The following is a 13,367-nucleotide window of genomic DNA, read 5'->3' on the forward strand; positions in this document are numbered from 1 at the left end:
TGGAAAGTAGAGAGAGCTGGTCCAGCACCACATGTGACCAAGAGTAGATACCACTTCTGATCTGGCATCCCTTGAAGAGTATGATTGCTGTGGAACAATCCCTTTACACACCATGAATATGTATTACTCTCATTGGTTAATAAAAAGCAGAAGGCTATATGCTGGGCAGGAAGTTAGGCAAGAAAGCCAAGTTGAGAATGCTGGGAAGGAGAAGGGCAGTCAGGAATCACCAATCAGATGCAGAGGGAGCAGGAGATGAACTCACCATGCTAAATAAGGTACCACCACGTGGCAGAGCATAAATAAAGAATATGGGTTAACTTAAAATGTAAGAGCTAGTTAGTAATAAGCCTGAGATATTAGACAAGCATTTAGAAGTAACATTATGTCTCAAGTAAATTATTTGGAAAGCAGTTGTCAGGTATTTGGGAACAGGCAGCCCAAGAGAAAAGTCGGATTACATATAATTTTCCTCTGGGTCTTCTTGTCATTTTCCTTCTGGTAACTTTTGTTATGCTTGGATAATTTACTTCTTTAAAGAATTGGGAAAAGATTCATAACAGATGCTCTCTTCAGGACAAGATGGACACTAAAGAGGCTGGAGAGATGGCTCTGTGGTTAAGAGCACTGACTGTTCTTCCAGAGGACCTGGCTTCAATTCCCAGCACTTACATGGCAGCATGTTGGACACTGAAAATAGAACCAACTGTCCAGGACTGAACCACACTAAAGAAGGCTCACATGGGCTGTCATGCTAGTCAATTGGGTGTCTGAAGCAGATCACAGTCAGATAAAATTAACAGTTTAGCATGCCCAAATACACAGTCTGTTTCAGAAGCAAATATTTCAAGGATTATTTCCATTTGGTAAGGGCTTATAGTGGACCAGTTGATATAGCTCAGTTGGTGGGGACTACTTGCTCAGCATGCATGAAGCTCTAGATTTGATCCCCAGATGTGCATACCTGGTGTGGTGGTACATGCCTTGAATTCTAGCATGAGTGCAAACTCAGGACCAGTCTCAATTACAAAAGAACCTACCTCAGGGGAAGAGGTGAATGGGAGCATTATAAGCCATTATTTTTCTTTTTCCCTCTGTGGTCCTGGGGATCTAGGGCCTTGCTTATTCTTAACAAGCATTGTACCACTGAGTTATACCCACAGTCCTCATATAATGCTAAAGGAGTAAAGATTTGAACTGAAATCTAATTCTAATTATTCCATACTACCATCTTGGATTTTGTTTTTCGTGCTTTTTGTTTTTACTTCATAAAAATAAGTCCAATGGGAAATAAGCCAAGAACCATTGCTCAGAGCCTATTAATAGGGAAAAGCTGAAAAAGATGGCCATGATGAAAATCCTCAGGCCAAAATAAATAAGTTAATGAACAAGTAGAGGTGGTTAGCAGCTGAGTCAGTAGTATTAAATAACAAACGTGCTGAGAAGCACTTAAAATAGAAATAGAAAAGAACCCCATAAATAAGCCAAGATGAAAATGAAACATAGAGACAAAGGAGCCATTAATTTATGAAATTTATTGTTGTAAAAGCTGTTCACGTGACAACAAAGAAATGTATTCTTCCATTGGGTACAAAGGTGCTTCATGACTATTGCCCTGTCTCCAAAGCATAAGTAAAAACTGGCCAAGTCCACTGTTAGGCCATTCACTCAGGTCAAGCAATACATTGATGAGTCTTTCATAGTGGTCCTGCAGAGAATGTGTCCTTTGAGAGTTTGAGAACTGGCAGAGGTGATCTGAAAGAAAACCCATCAAAAGACAACGTAACCCGACAGCATTATGGACATGAATAGAAATGACAGGAAGTTCACAGTACTTGTGTTACCTCAAACCGGAAAGGAAAACACATCAGACAGAATGGCAATGCATGAGATAAGAAGCCACACACTCCATTGGGTGTGTGAGATCTGGAAGGGACCGTGAACATCCCAGCCGTGGTAATCAGTATTCTAACGGGCACACAGTTGCACACCTGATTGTCTAGAGCCATCAGTTCAGCTGAGCTGACCTCCAGCCTGCCCAGCATGGAAGAGAGACAGCCAGCCTTCTGCAGGAAGGGAGGACAGAATTGCAGGCTGGCACAGCAGGACACATCTGGGTTGCTGCCGAGTGAAGCCTTCTTCCCTCTGCAGCTCCCTTCAGTCTGTCACTAGGCAGACAATCTCCCTGACCGCTGGTGTGCTTTCCACACTGTGTGAATACTTCCTTTTGCATCAGAGAAAAGGCCCCCAGAGCCTCGTGCAGGCCACCAGATCCGGTTGGAGTTTAACGACATTGTTTTGTCTTCATTGTGCTTATTTTTTTTCTTGGTTTTTCAAGACAGGGTTTCTCTGTGTGGCTTTGGAGTCTAGCCTGGAACTCGCTCTGTAGACCAGGCTGTCCTTGAACTCACAGAGATTCACCTACCTCTGCCTCCTGAGTGCTGGGATTAAAGGCATGGGCCACCAACACCCAGCTTCATTGTGCTTATTTTTAAGGTTACTTTCTACTTATGGCACAAGACACTGGCTTTCCATTTATGGAGGGATCTAGAGTGTTCTTTTGAAATAATACATTTATTTTTATTGTTTCCTCTTTATTGAAAATAGATTTTTCCCTCAGATAATATATCCTGATTAGTTTCCCCTCCTCCCAGTTCCTTCTCACCTCCCCTCCTAATTGGATCCACTCCGTTTGTATCTCTCAATTAGAAACAAACAGCAATGGTGGCACATGCCTTTAATCCCAGCACTAGGGAGGTAGAGGCACAGGCAGGCAGATCTCTGTGAGTTAAAAACCAGTTTTGTCTACAGAGTGAGTTCCAGGTCAGCCAGGATTGTGTAATAGAACCCTATCTTAAAAAAAAAATCGAACCCAAGTCCAAATCCATCCCAAATAGCATCTCACCTTTCTCTGAGGAGACGGCTCCAACTACAAGGCTCACTTGTGAGCTGCTTACCATAAACCCCACCCTCCAGCCCCTGGAATGAGTGAGGATAAAAGTTGGGCTAGCCATCCTTATGATTCGTTGTTTGTTTTGTTTTTCAAGACAGGGTTTCTCTGTGGAGCTCTGGCTGTACTGAAAGTCTCTCTATAAACCAGGCTGGCCTCAAATTCAGAGATCACCTGCCTGCCTCCCAAGTGCTGGGATTAAAGATGTGTGCCACTACCACCTGGCTAATCCTTAAGATATTTTTGATCAAAACCTAGTGAGAAAGTTTATTTCATCTCTGATTGAGGAATGAATAGGACCACAAAGTAGCCATTAATCACATTTCTCATCTGAACAAGTTGCTCGATTAGCAAATATATACAAAGTTCTTACTACGTGTTAGAAATTATCTTTGGTATAGGAAATTCAAATGTAAATAAAATTCATACTTCCTTACCCACAACAGTTTCAGAGGAAGACAAGTAATAATAAGCATATACATGAACAAAAATCATTTCAGGCACTAAAAAGTACTCTAAAGATTATGGGGGACAGGTGGTTAACAGGCATGGGAATTAGGCAGGAAAAGTGCTTCTAAACAATCACATTCAGATAAGGTATCTCTGAGGTGACAATGGAGAGGTAACCTCAACATTAAAAGAAAGGAGCCAGAGAAAGAACAAGAACCTCCCAAGCCATAACAGCATTCTGTTCCTGAGAACAGAATCTAAGCGACAAAAAGGTCATGAGACTGGAGGAGAGAGAATGACATCAAGATGGAAAGTAACCAGTACAGATCACATAGGCCTGATCACTCTCTGGCTCCAATGAAAAGCCAATGGAGGGTCCAAGCTTCAGGGTAAATGATATGAGTCAGAAATGTCACACCAGCCGGGCGGTGGTGGCACACGCCTTTAATCCCAGCACTCGGGAGGCAGAGGCAGGCGGATCTCTGTGAGTTCGAGGCCAGGCTGGACCAACAACCTCCAAAACAATACAGAGAAACCCTGTCTCGTAAAAAAAAAAAAAAAATGTCACACCAGCTGTCATGGGGGCAGACACTAGAGGAGAACAAGAACAGAAACAGAGAAGTTGAAATTTCTAGAATTCTCTAGCACTGCTAGGAGGAGTGTAAAAGCACCTGGGCTATTCCTATTGCAGCCACCCTATGACCAGCATTACCCAGTCACATACCCAACAGAGATGTGCCTTACAGCACATGTGCAGGAATACTCACAGCAGTATCACATGTACAAACTCCAACCTAAAACAACCAATATGGCCCACCAGCAATACAACACATAACAAACTGTTGTGATAGAAAAACACTCAAAAAAAAAAAACACAGAATATAAGTGAGGAAAAGAAGGCAGAAATTCAAGCTACATACTATAGAATTCAGTTTGCAAGAAATCAAAGCCAAACAAAAACTAAGGATGTTGAGCATTTCTTTAAGTGTCTTTCTGCCATTTGAGATTGTTCTGTTGAGAATTCTGTTTAGATTTATACCCCATTTTTAATTGGACTATGTGGTAGTTTGATGTCTAGTTTTTTAAATTCTTTGTATATTTTGGAGATCAACCCTCTGTCAGATGTGAAGTTGGTGAAGATCTTTTCCCATTCTGTAGGGAGCCATTTTGTCTTGTTAACCATGTCCTTTGCTTTAGAGAAGCTTCTCGGTTTCAGGAGGTCTCATTTATTCATTGTTGCTCTCAGAGTCCGTGCTACTGGTGTTATGTTGGAAGTGGTCTCCTGTGACTATGCATTCAAGGGTATTTCCCACTTTCTCTTCTAGGAGGTTCAGTGTGGATGGATTTATATTGAGGTCTTTGATCCATTTGGAGTTAGGTTTTGTGCATGGCAACAGTTATGGATCTATTTTCAGTCTTCTACATGTCAACATCAAGTTATATCAGAACCATCTGTTGAAAATGCTTTCTTTTTTCCATTTTATATTTTAGCTTCTTAGTCAAAAATAAAGTGTTCATAGGTGTATGGGTTGATATCAGGGTATTCAATTCTATTGGTCTGAAAGACCCTGGCCCAGTCTAACAGGCAGCTGAGGCTTATGGAAAATTCCGTTCCTCCACAGCTGCATAGTCATTGCCTATCAAAAGGAAGCTCAGCCCAAGGACACAGGCTGCCTGGTGGCAAACACAAAGATATCTGTGGGCGGCCGGATGGCCCGCTCAGCAAGGTTAAGCAAACACAGAGATATCTGTGGGCAGCCGGATGGCCGCTCAGCAAGGTTGAGCAAACACAGAAACCGATTGTTCCTCGGACAGGGCCAAAACTAGAGTTCCAAGAAAAATCTCAATTGCCCGCACTCTGAACCCTAGCCTCATTTGAATTGTCCAATCAGGGTCCTGTTACTAAGCTTCTCGCTTCTGTCCCGCGCTTTTTTGCTATAAAAGAACCCCTGAGTCCCCAGCTCGGCGCGCTCAGTTCCACGAGACTGAGACGCCCGGGTACCCGCGTGTTACCAATAAAAGCCTCTTGCTGTTGCATCCAAGTTCGTGGTCTCGCTGTTCCTTGGGTACGGGTCTCCCTTCCGTGAAAGCATCTCTACGGGGGTCTTTCAGGTCCATCTATCTATTTTTGTGCTAATTCCAAGCTGTTTTCATTAATATAGCTTTATAATAGAGCTTGAAGTCAGGGATGGTGAGTGCTGGAACCCAGCAGTATGCTAACCCCGCCCCCCTGACAATGAGTGGGACACATATATGGCATTCAGGCAGATACTTAGGCAGCTCAAAGAGACCTGAGGTGCGTGGCCAGAACATGGTTACATCACGAGTTACAGGGCTGTGTAAGGACTCAAAACACATGTGCAAGCTTCCCCTTTTAATCATGCACCTCCACATGTTCTCTCTCTGCTCTGCTCACTCTCCCTTCATTACCCCCCTCTCTCTCTTTGCCCTCTCCTTTCATCTCCCTCCTCTCGCCCTTCGCCTCCTCTCTCTTCCGTCTCTCGCTCTCCCTTCTCCACCCCTCTTCTCAGCTTCTTACTCTCTCTCTCTGTCCCTGGTTAGACAACAACCCCCTTCTCTTCTTCCCTTTCCCTTCAATAAACTCCACATGGGTTTGTTGACTAGTGGTTCGTGTTTCATTGCCAGTTGCTGCAGCAAAAGAACAACAGTGATGCCCCCAGGTGATCCTTTATTGTACAGGATTGTTTTAGCTATCCTGGGTTTTTTTGTTTTTCCATATCAAGTTGAGTATTGTTTTTTCCAGGTCGGTGAATAATCATGCTGAGATTTTGATGGGGATTGCATTGATTACTTTTGGTAGGATTGCCATTTTTACTATGTTGATCCTACCTATCCATGAGCATGGGAGATCTTTCCATTTTTTGATATCTTCTTTAAAGACTGAATGTTCTTCTCATACAGGCTTTTCACTTGTTTGTTTAGAGTTATCCCAAGATATGTTATGCTATTTGTGGCTATTGTAAAGGTGGATATTTCTCTGATTTCTTTCTTAGACTGTTTATCATTTGTATATAGGAGGGCTATTGAGTTTTTTAAGTTAATCTTGTATCCTGCCACATTACTAAAGGTGTTTATCAGTTGTAGGAGTTCCCTGGTAGAATTTTTAGGGTCACCTATGTAAACTATCATATCATTAGCAAATAGCAAGAGTTTGACTTCTTCTTTTCCAATTTGTATCCCTTTGATCTCCTTTTGTGGTCTTATTGCTTTGGCTAGAACTTCAAGTACTATATTGAATAGATATGGAAAGAGTGGACAGCCTTGTCTTGTTCCTGATTTCAGAGGGATCATATTGAGTTTCTCTCCATTTAGTTTGATGTTGGCTGTTGGGCTACAGTATATGACCTTTATCATGAAGGGGTGACGAATTTTGTCAAAGGGTTTTTCAGCATCTATTGAGATGATCATGTGGTTTTTTTTCTTTCAGTTTGTCTATATGGCGGATTACACTGACAGATTTTCATATGTTGAATCTCTGGGATGAATCCTACTTGGTAACAGTGATTTTTCTGATGTGTTCTTGCATTCAATTTGCCAGTATTTTATTGAGTATTTTTGCATCAATGTTCATGAGGATAATTGGTCTGTAATTCTCTATCTTAGTTGTGTCTTTGTGTGATTTAGGTATCAGGGTAACTGTAGCCTCAAACTCTAGAGTTTGGCAATGCTCCTTATGTTTCTATTGTGCGGGATAATTTCAAGTGTATTGGTATTAGCTCTTCTTTGAACATCTTAGAATTCTGCACTGAACCATCTGGCACTGGGCTTTTTTTGTTTGGAAGACTATTGGTAACTGTTTCTACTTCCTTAGGGGTTATAGTTGTATTTAAGTGCTTTATCTGTTCTTGATTTAATTTTGGGGTATGTGGCACTTGTCTAGAAAATTGTCTGTCTCCTTAAAGTTTTCCAATTTGTGGAGTACAGTTTTTTTAAAGTATGACCTGATGATTCGCTGGATTTCCTTAGTGTATGTTGTTATGTCTGCCTTTTTGCTTCTGATTTTGTTAATTTGTTAATTTTCTCTGTGTCTTGGTTAATTTGGATAGTTTGTATATTTTGTTGAATTTCTCAAAAAACCAATTATTTGTCTCATTCATTCTTTGTATTGTTTTCTTTGTTTCTATTTTATTGACTTCAGACCTCATTTCGACTATTCTTGCTATCTACTCCTTCTGGATGAGTTTGCTTCTTCTTCTTCTAGCATTTTCAGGTGTACTGTTAATTCACTAGTGTGAGATTTTTCCAGATTCTTTATGTAGGTATTTAGTGCTATGAGCTTTCCTCTTAGCACTACTTTCATTGTGTCCCATAAATTTGGATATATTGTGAGGCCATTTTCATTAAATTTTAGGAAGTCTTTAATTTCTTTCCTTACTTCTTCCTTGACCCAATGGTGATTCAGCTGATCATTGTTAAACTTCCATGTTTTTGTAGCCTTTCTGCAATTTGTTGTTGAATTCTAACTTTAAGTCATGATGATCCGATAAAATACATGGGGTTATTTCAATTTTTTTGCATCTGCTGAGGTTTATTTTGTCACCACATATATTGATTTTTTTTTGAGAAGGTTCATTGAGGTGCTAAGAAGAAAATATATTCTTTTGTGTTTGGGTAGAATGTTCTATAGATGTCTGTTAAGTCCATTTGAGTCATAACATCTGTTAGTTCCCTTATTTCTCTGTTAAGCTTCTATGTGGCAGATCTATCCGGTGGTGAGAGTGGGAATGTTGAAGTCTCCTCTATTAGTGTGCGGTGCTTAATTTGTGATTTAAGCTTTGGTATGTTTCTTTTACAAATGCAGGAGACCTTGTGTTTGGTGCATAAATGTTCAGAATTGAGATTTCCTCTTGATGGATTTTTCCTGTGATGAATATGAATGCCCTTCTTCATCTTTTTTGATTAATTTTAGTTTGAAGTCTATTTTACTAGATAGTAGGATAGCTACATCAGCTTCTTAGGTCCATTTGATTGGAAAAAATTTTCCCAATCATTTACTCTGAGGTAATGTCTGTCTGAGGTTGAGGTGTTTTTCTTGTATGCAGCAGGAGGATAAATTGTTTTCGTATCCAATTTATTAGCCTGTGTCTTTTTATAGGTGAGTTGAGACCATATTATGGATATTAATGACCAGTGATTGCTAGTTCCTGGTATTTTTGTTTTTGTTGTTGGTGATGACATTGTGTGTTCAATGCCCATCTTTCGGATTTGCTGCTATAAGCTCATCTATTGCCTGTGTTCTTGTGGATGTAGCTGACTTCGTTGGGTTGGCATTTTCCTTCTAGTTCTTTCTGTAGGGCTGGGTTTGTGGATAAGTATTGTTTAAATCTGCTTTTATCATGAAATATTTTTTCTTCATCTATGATTATTGAAAGCTTTGCTGGGTATAGTAGTCTGGGCTGGTATCTGTGATCCTTTAGTGTCTGCATGTCTGTCCACGACCTTCTGGATTTCATTGTTTCCATTGAGAAATCAGGTGCAAGTCTGATAGGTCTGCCTTTATATGTTACCTGGCCTTTTTACTTTGCAGCTCTTAATATTCTTTCTTTATTTTGTATGTTTATTGTTTTGATTATTATGTGGTGAGGGAACTTTTCCTTGGTCCAGTCTATTTAATGTTTTGTAAGCTTCTTGTACTTTCATAGGCATGTCCTTCTCTAGGTTGGGAAAGTTTTCTTCTATGATTTTGTTCAATTTATTTTCTGTGCCTTTGAGCTAGACTTCTCCCCCTCCTTCTACCCCTGTTATTCTTAGGTTCAGTCTTTTCTTAGTGTCCCAGATTTTCCGCATGTTTTGTGTTAAGGATTTGTTAGATTTAATATTTTCTTTGACTGATTAGTCTATTTCCACTATTGTATCTTCAATGCCTGAAATTCTCTCTTCCATCTCTTGTATCTTGTTGTTTATGCTTGCATTTGTGGTTCCTGATTGTTTACCCGATTTTCTATTTCCAGAGTTCCCTTGGTTTGTGTTTTCTTTATTGCCTCTATTTCAGATTTCAATTCTCGAATCGTTTCCTTCACATGTTTGAATGCTTTTTCTTGGTTTTCTGTCAATTTCTTCCAATTTTTGTTTGTCTTTTCCTCCATTTCTTTAAAGGAATTTTTCATTTCCTCTTTAAGGTCCTTAATCATCCTCATAAAGTATTTTTAAGGTCGTTTTCTTCTATTTCGTCTGTGTTGGGATGTTCAGGCCTTGCTGTTGTAGCACCACTAATTTCTAGTGATGCCGAATTGCTCTATATATTGTTGAGTGTGTTCTTAACTTGTTTCCTATGCATCTCTTCCTCCAATTGGTATAGGTGGAGCTTTGCTTCAGGGGGAAATGGAGGGGGCGGGGCGCAGAGGCAGGCAGATCTCTGTTAATTAGAGGGTAGCCTTATCTATATAGTTAGTTCCAGGACAGTTAGAGCTACATAGATTTATTTATCAAAGGATAAATAAATAGCTGAGCGGTGATGATGCATGCCTTTAATATCAACACTCCAGAGGCAGAGGCAGGCAGATAGATCTCTGGGTTCTAGGCCAGCCTGGTCTACAGAGCTAGTTCCAGGACATCTAGGGCTACACAGAAAAACCCTGTCTTCAGGGGGAAAAAAATCACAACCTGATCACCAACCTAATTGTTTTTTATCAAGTGACTCATAGTTACAGAGGGAAGAAAATAAGAGGCAATGAAAAGACAACTGTTAGAGCTCAGGCAATCCAAATATCCAGAAATGAGATCAAACTGAATTGTAAGAGGATTTCCAGCAGTTAGATATAAGCCTGCTTTCCTTGACAGCTTGTGAAACCAGTTCCCATCTGTCAAAAGGACTCATTTCCCTTACCTCTGGCGGAGGGTCATATGGCTACCTGTAGTTTCATATCAAAGCCCATGCCAGCCTCCAGGCTCACTCAATCCCTACTGGCAAGTACTAGTTTCAAAGTCCACACTAGTATCCTGGGCCTTCACATCTCAGATTCCTGCTCTCTTATGTTCTGGGCCCCTGGCTACACTTGGTATTCTCACTCTCTTTCTGGCTAGTCTCTTTTCTCTCACAGGTAGCCCTGACCTGCCCAGGCTGTTTCTCTTTCTCACTGATCTGGACCCTTCCAAATGCCTCTAACAGTCTCTCTCTTATTCACAATTAAATCCTTCCCTAATAAGAATTGTCAGCAATTCCTTTACTGCCTCACCCTGCATACAGCAACTAAATCTAAAGTTACACTGCTATCTTAAGAAGTAATCTTGGGCACTCTCGGGAAATAAGAGCACATACTATGGGGGCTGGAGAGATGGCTCAGCAGACAAGAGCAATGGCTGCTCTTCCAGAGGACCAGGTTTCAATTCCCAAGACCCACATGGCAGCTCACAAGGTACATAGATATACACACAAGCAAAACATCTATACACAAAAAATAAATGAATAAATTCAGAGGAAAAAAAGGGGGTGCATATTGCTCTTTCTGAGGATTTGAATTAGTTCCTAGCACCCACATTAGGTAGCTCACAATCACTTTTAACTCTAGCTCCAGGGAGATCTGAAACTTCTGACCTTTGCAAGTACCTGCATTCACATGCACAGACATACACATACACACAACTAAAAACAGTAAAATAGGGTCTGAGAACTGGCTCAGGGGTAAAGAGAACTTGCTGATCTTCCAGAGGACCTAAGTTTGCTTCCCAGCACCCACACTGGGAATTCCCAACTTTAAGAAGAGTGTTTCCAAGTCGGGTGTTGGTAGTGCACACCTTTAATCCCAGCACTCAGGAGGCAGAGGCAGGTGGATCTCTGTGAGTTCGAGACCAGCCTGGTCTACAAGAGCTAGTTCCAGGACAGCCTCCAAAGCCACAGAGAAACCCTGTCTCGGGAAAAAAAAAAAAGAAGAAGAAGAGCATTTCTTGGTCCAATGTCAGGGAAAGGAAAGGGGACTATGAGGCTTCCAGCCAGTAAACCCTATGTTGAGATTTTCAGACAGACAGAAGAAGGAAACTCAAAACTCCTTACCTTCACCAGCACATAGTCTCCAGGCTGAGCTCTGACCCTGAGCCCAGAGTTAGTGATATCCTCCACCTCTGCATCAGGGAAGATCACCTTAAGGTTTGCATCATTCCGGCCACACAGGTCTGTGGAAGAACGTTTGCTAAACTGCAGAAAACCAGAGAATATATGCATCTGTCAGGAGTAAGTTTTAGGAGACAGACATTGCTCCTGTGGTCTGAGGCTCTCCTGTGTCTATCACAGAGCATTTATTTTCCTTTCTCTTTTAATTAATATATTTAAGTACCCCTGAAGGCCAGGAGAGGGCACCAGATCTCATTACAGATGGTTGTGAGCCACCATGTGGTTGCTGGGAATTAAACTCAGGACCTTTGGAAAAGCAGTTAGTGCTCTTGACCACTAAGCCACGTCCCCAGCCCCACAGAGCATCAACAACAGGACAACATGTGGTACATAACAGAAACAAAGTTCTGTTGACTATTTTAATGAATCAGTGAATCTTTACAGGGATACTTAGAGAAATACTCTCTCTTGAAGAAAAAAAAAGAAACAAACAAAAAAAGAAAAGAAAATTCAAAACACCCAACAAGAAAATAAACCAGAACCACTGAATTCAGCAAGGTCATAAAACACAAAAAGTAAAACATTTTGGGCTTGGGATTGATTGTACAGTGTTTGTCTAGCATTCAGGAGACCATGGGTTTGATACAACACCACATAACCTGGACATAATGGTACACTCCTGTAATCCCAATAATTAGGAAGATCTAGGCGGGAGGATCAGAAATTCAAGGTCACCCTTAGCTACATAGCAAGTTTAAGATCAACCTAGGTAAGCTACATGACACCAGGTCTCAAAAAAAAAAATATCAAGTAATACCTAGATAAGAGAAACACATAGTCTAAAAGGCAAAAACTAAAATTTAAAAAAATACATGCATGCGGGCCGGGCGTTGGTGGCACACGCCTTTAATCCCAGCACGTGGGAGGCAGAGGCAGGCGGATCTCTGTGAGTTCGAGACCAGCTTGGTCTACAAGAGCTAGTTCCAGGACAGCCTCCAAAGCCACAGAGAAACCCAGTCTCGAAAAACCAAAAAAAAAAAGCATGCATGCGAACTTACCCCCTCAACCAATACCAGCTGGGTACAACCCACTGAGGCCTCGTTGGCTCTTGACGCCTCTTCTCTGAAGACAGTAATAAGTTCCTCCAAACGCCTTAATTTTACTTCTTCTGGAACATCGTCCTTCAGCCTATGATATGCTCGTGTCTTCTATTATGAACAAAACAGAGGTCACTAAGGAGTTGGAGAATCCTCAGGGCACAAAGGAGGAAATGTATTCATTCTACTCACAAGTTACAGACATGCAACTTGGTCCAAAACCCAAATCTGAACCGCATTTATTTCTCTAGTTCTAGGAACATTCCATGAGAAAATGGCAACTGAAATAGATCTTTGTAGAGTCATTCTAAATTTAGCAACTGAAAATCACACTCATGGCTGGCAGGATGGGTCAGTGGGCAAAAGTGTCTGCCACCACATCTGATGACATGAATCCAATCCTAGACCCACATAGTGGAAGGAAAGAGCCAACTCCAGAGAGTGGTCCTCTGACCTACACACATACACTGCAGTGCATGCACACCCTATATCAGGCACACACAAAATAAATAAGTTTACAAATAAATACATTTTAAAAAGAAAATCACAGACTCAGGCCGAGCATTGGTGGCGCTCGCCTTTAATCCCAGAGTCAGGCAGATCTCTGTGAATTCAAGGCCAGCCTGGTCTACAGCATGAGTTCCAGCACAGGCTCCAAAGCAATACAGAGAAACCCTGTCACGAAAAACATAAAAAAAAAAAGGAAAAGAAAAAAGAAAATAAATCACAGACCCAAAGTTAGTCTTCATATTATTCCGAAGTTTATATTTGAACACAAACTAAATAATGCATATACTAAGCT

General features: G+C 41.0%; 1 protein-coding gene across 3 annotated transcripts in view; it reads right to left on the reverse strand.

Annotated features, from left to right (window-relative positions):
* Positions 1–1,520: 1,520 nt before the first annotated feature.
* The window catches only part of Cdk5rap1 (CDK5 regulatory subunit associated protein 1), a 32,819-nt gene continuing 20,972 nt past the window's right edge, over positions 1,521–13,367 (reverse strand). For all 3 annotated transcript variants that reach the window (XM_040732845.1, XM_040732847.1, XM_040732846.1), the window contains 3 exons: positions 12,527–12,676; positions 11,412–11,552; positions 1,521–1,755 (listed from right to left, as the gene is read on the reverse strand). In XM_040732845.1, the coding sequence (XP_040588779.1) occupies positions 1,669–1,755; positions 11,412–11,552; positions 12,527–12,676 (378 nt within the window). In that variant the 3' untranslated portion in view covers positions 1,521–1,668. The remainder of the gene's footprint in view (positions 1,756–11,411; positions 11,553–12,526; positions 12,677–13,367) is intronic.

This window comes from Mesocricetus auratus, unplaced genomic scaffold (assembly GCF_017639785.1).
Source record: "Mesocricetus auratus isolate SY011 unplaced genomic scaffold, BCM_Maur_2.0 Super-Scaffold_100028, whole genome shotgun sequence".
NCBI classification, from domain to species: Eukaryota; Metazoa; Chordata; class Mammalia; order Rodentia; family Cricetidae; genus Mesocricetus; species Mesocricetus auratus.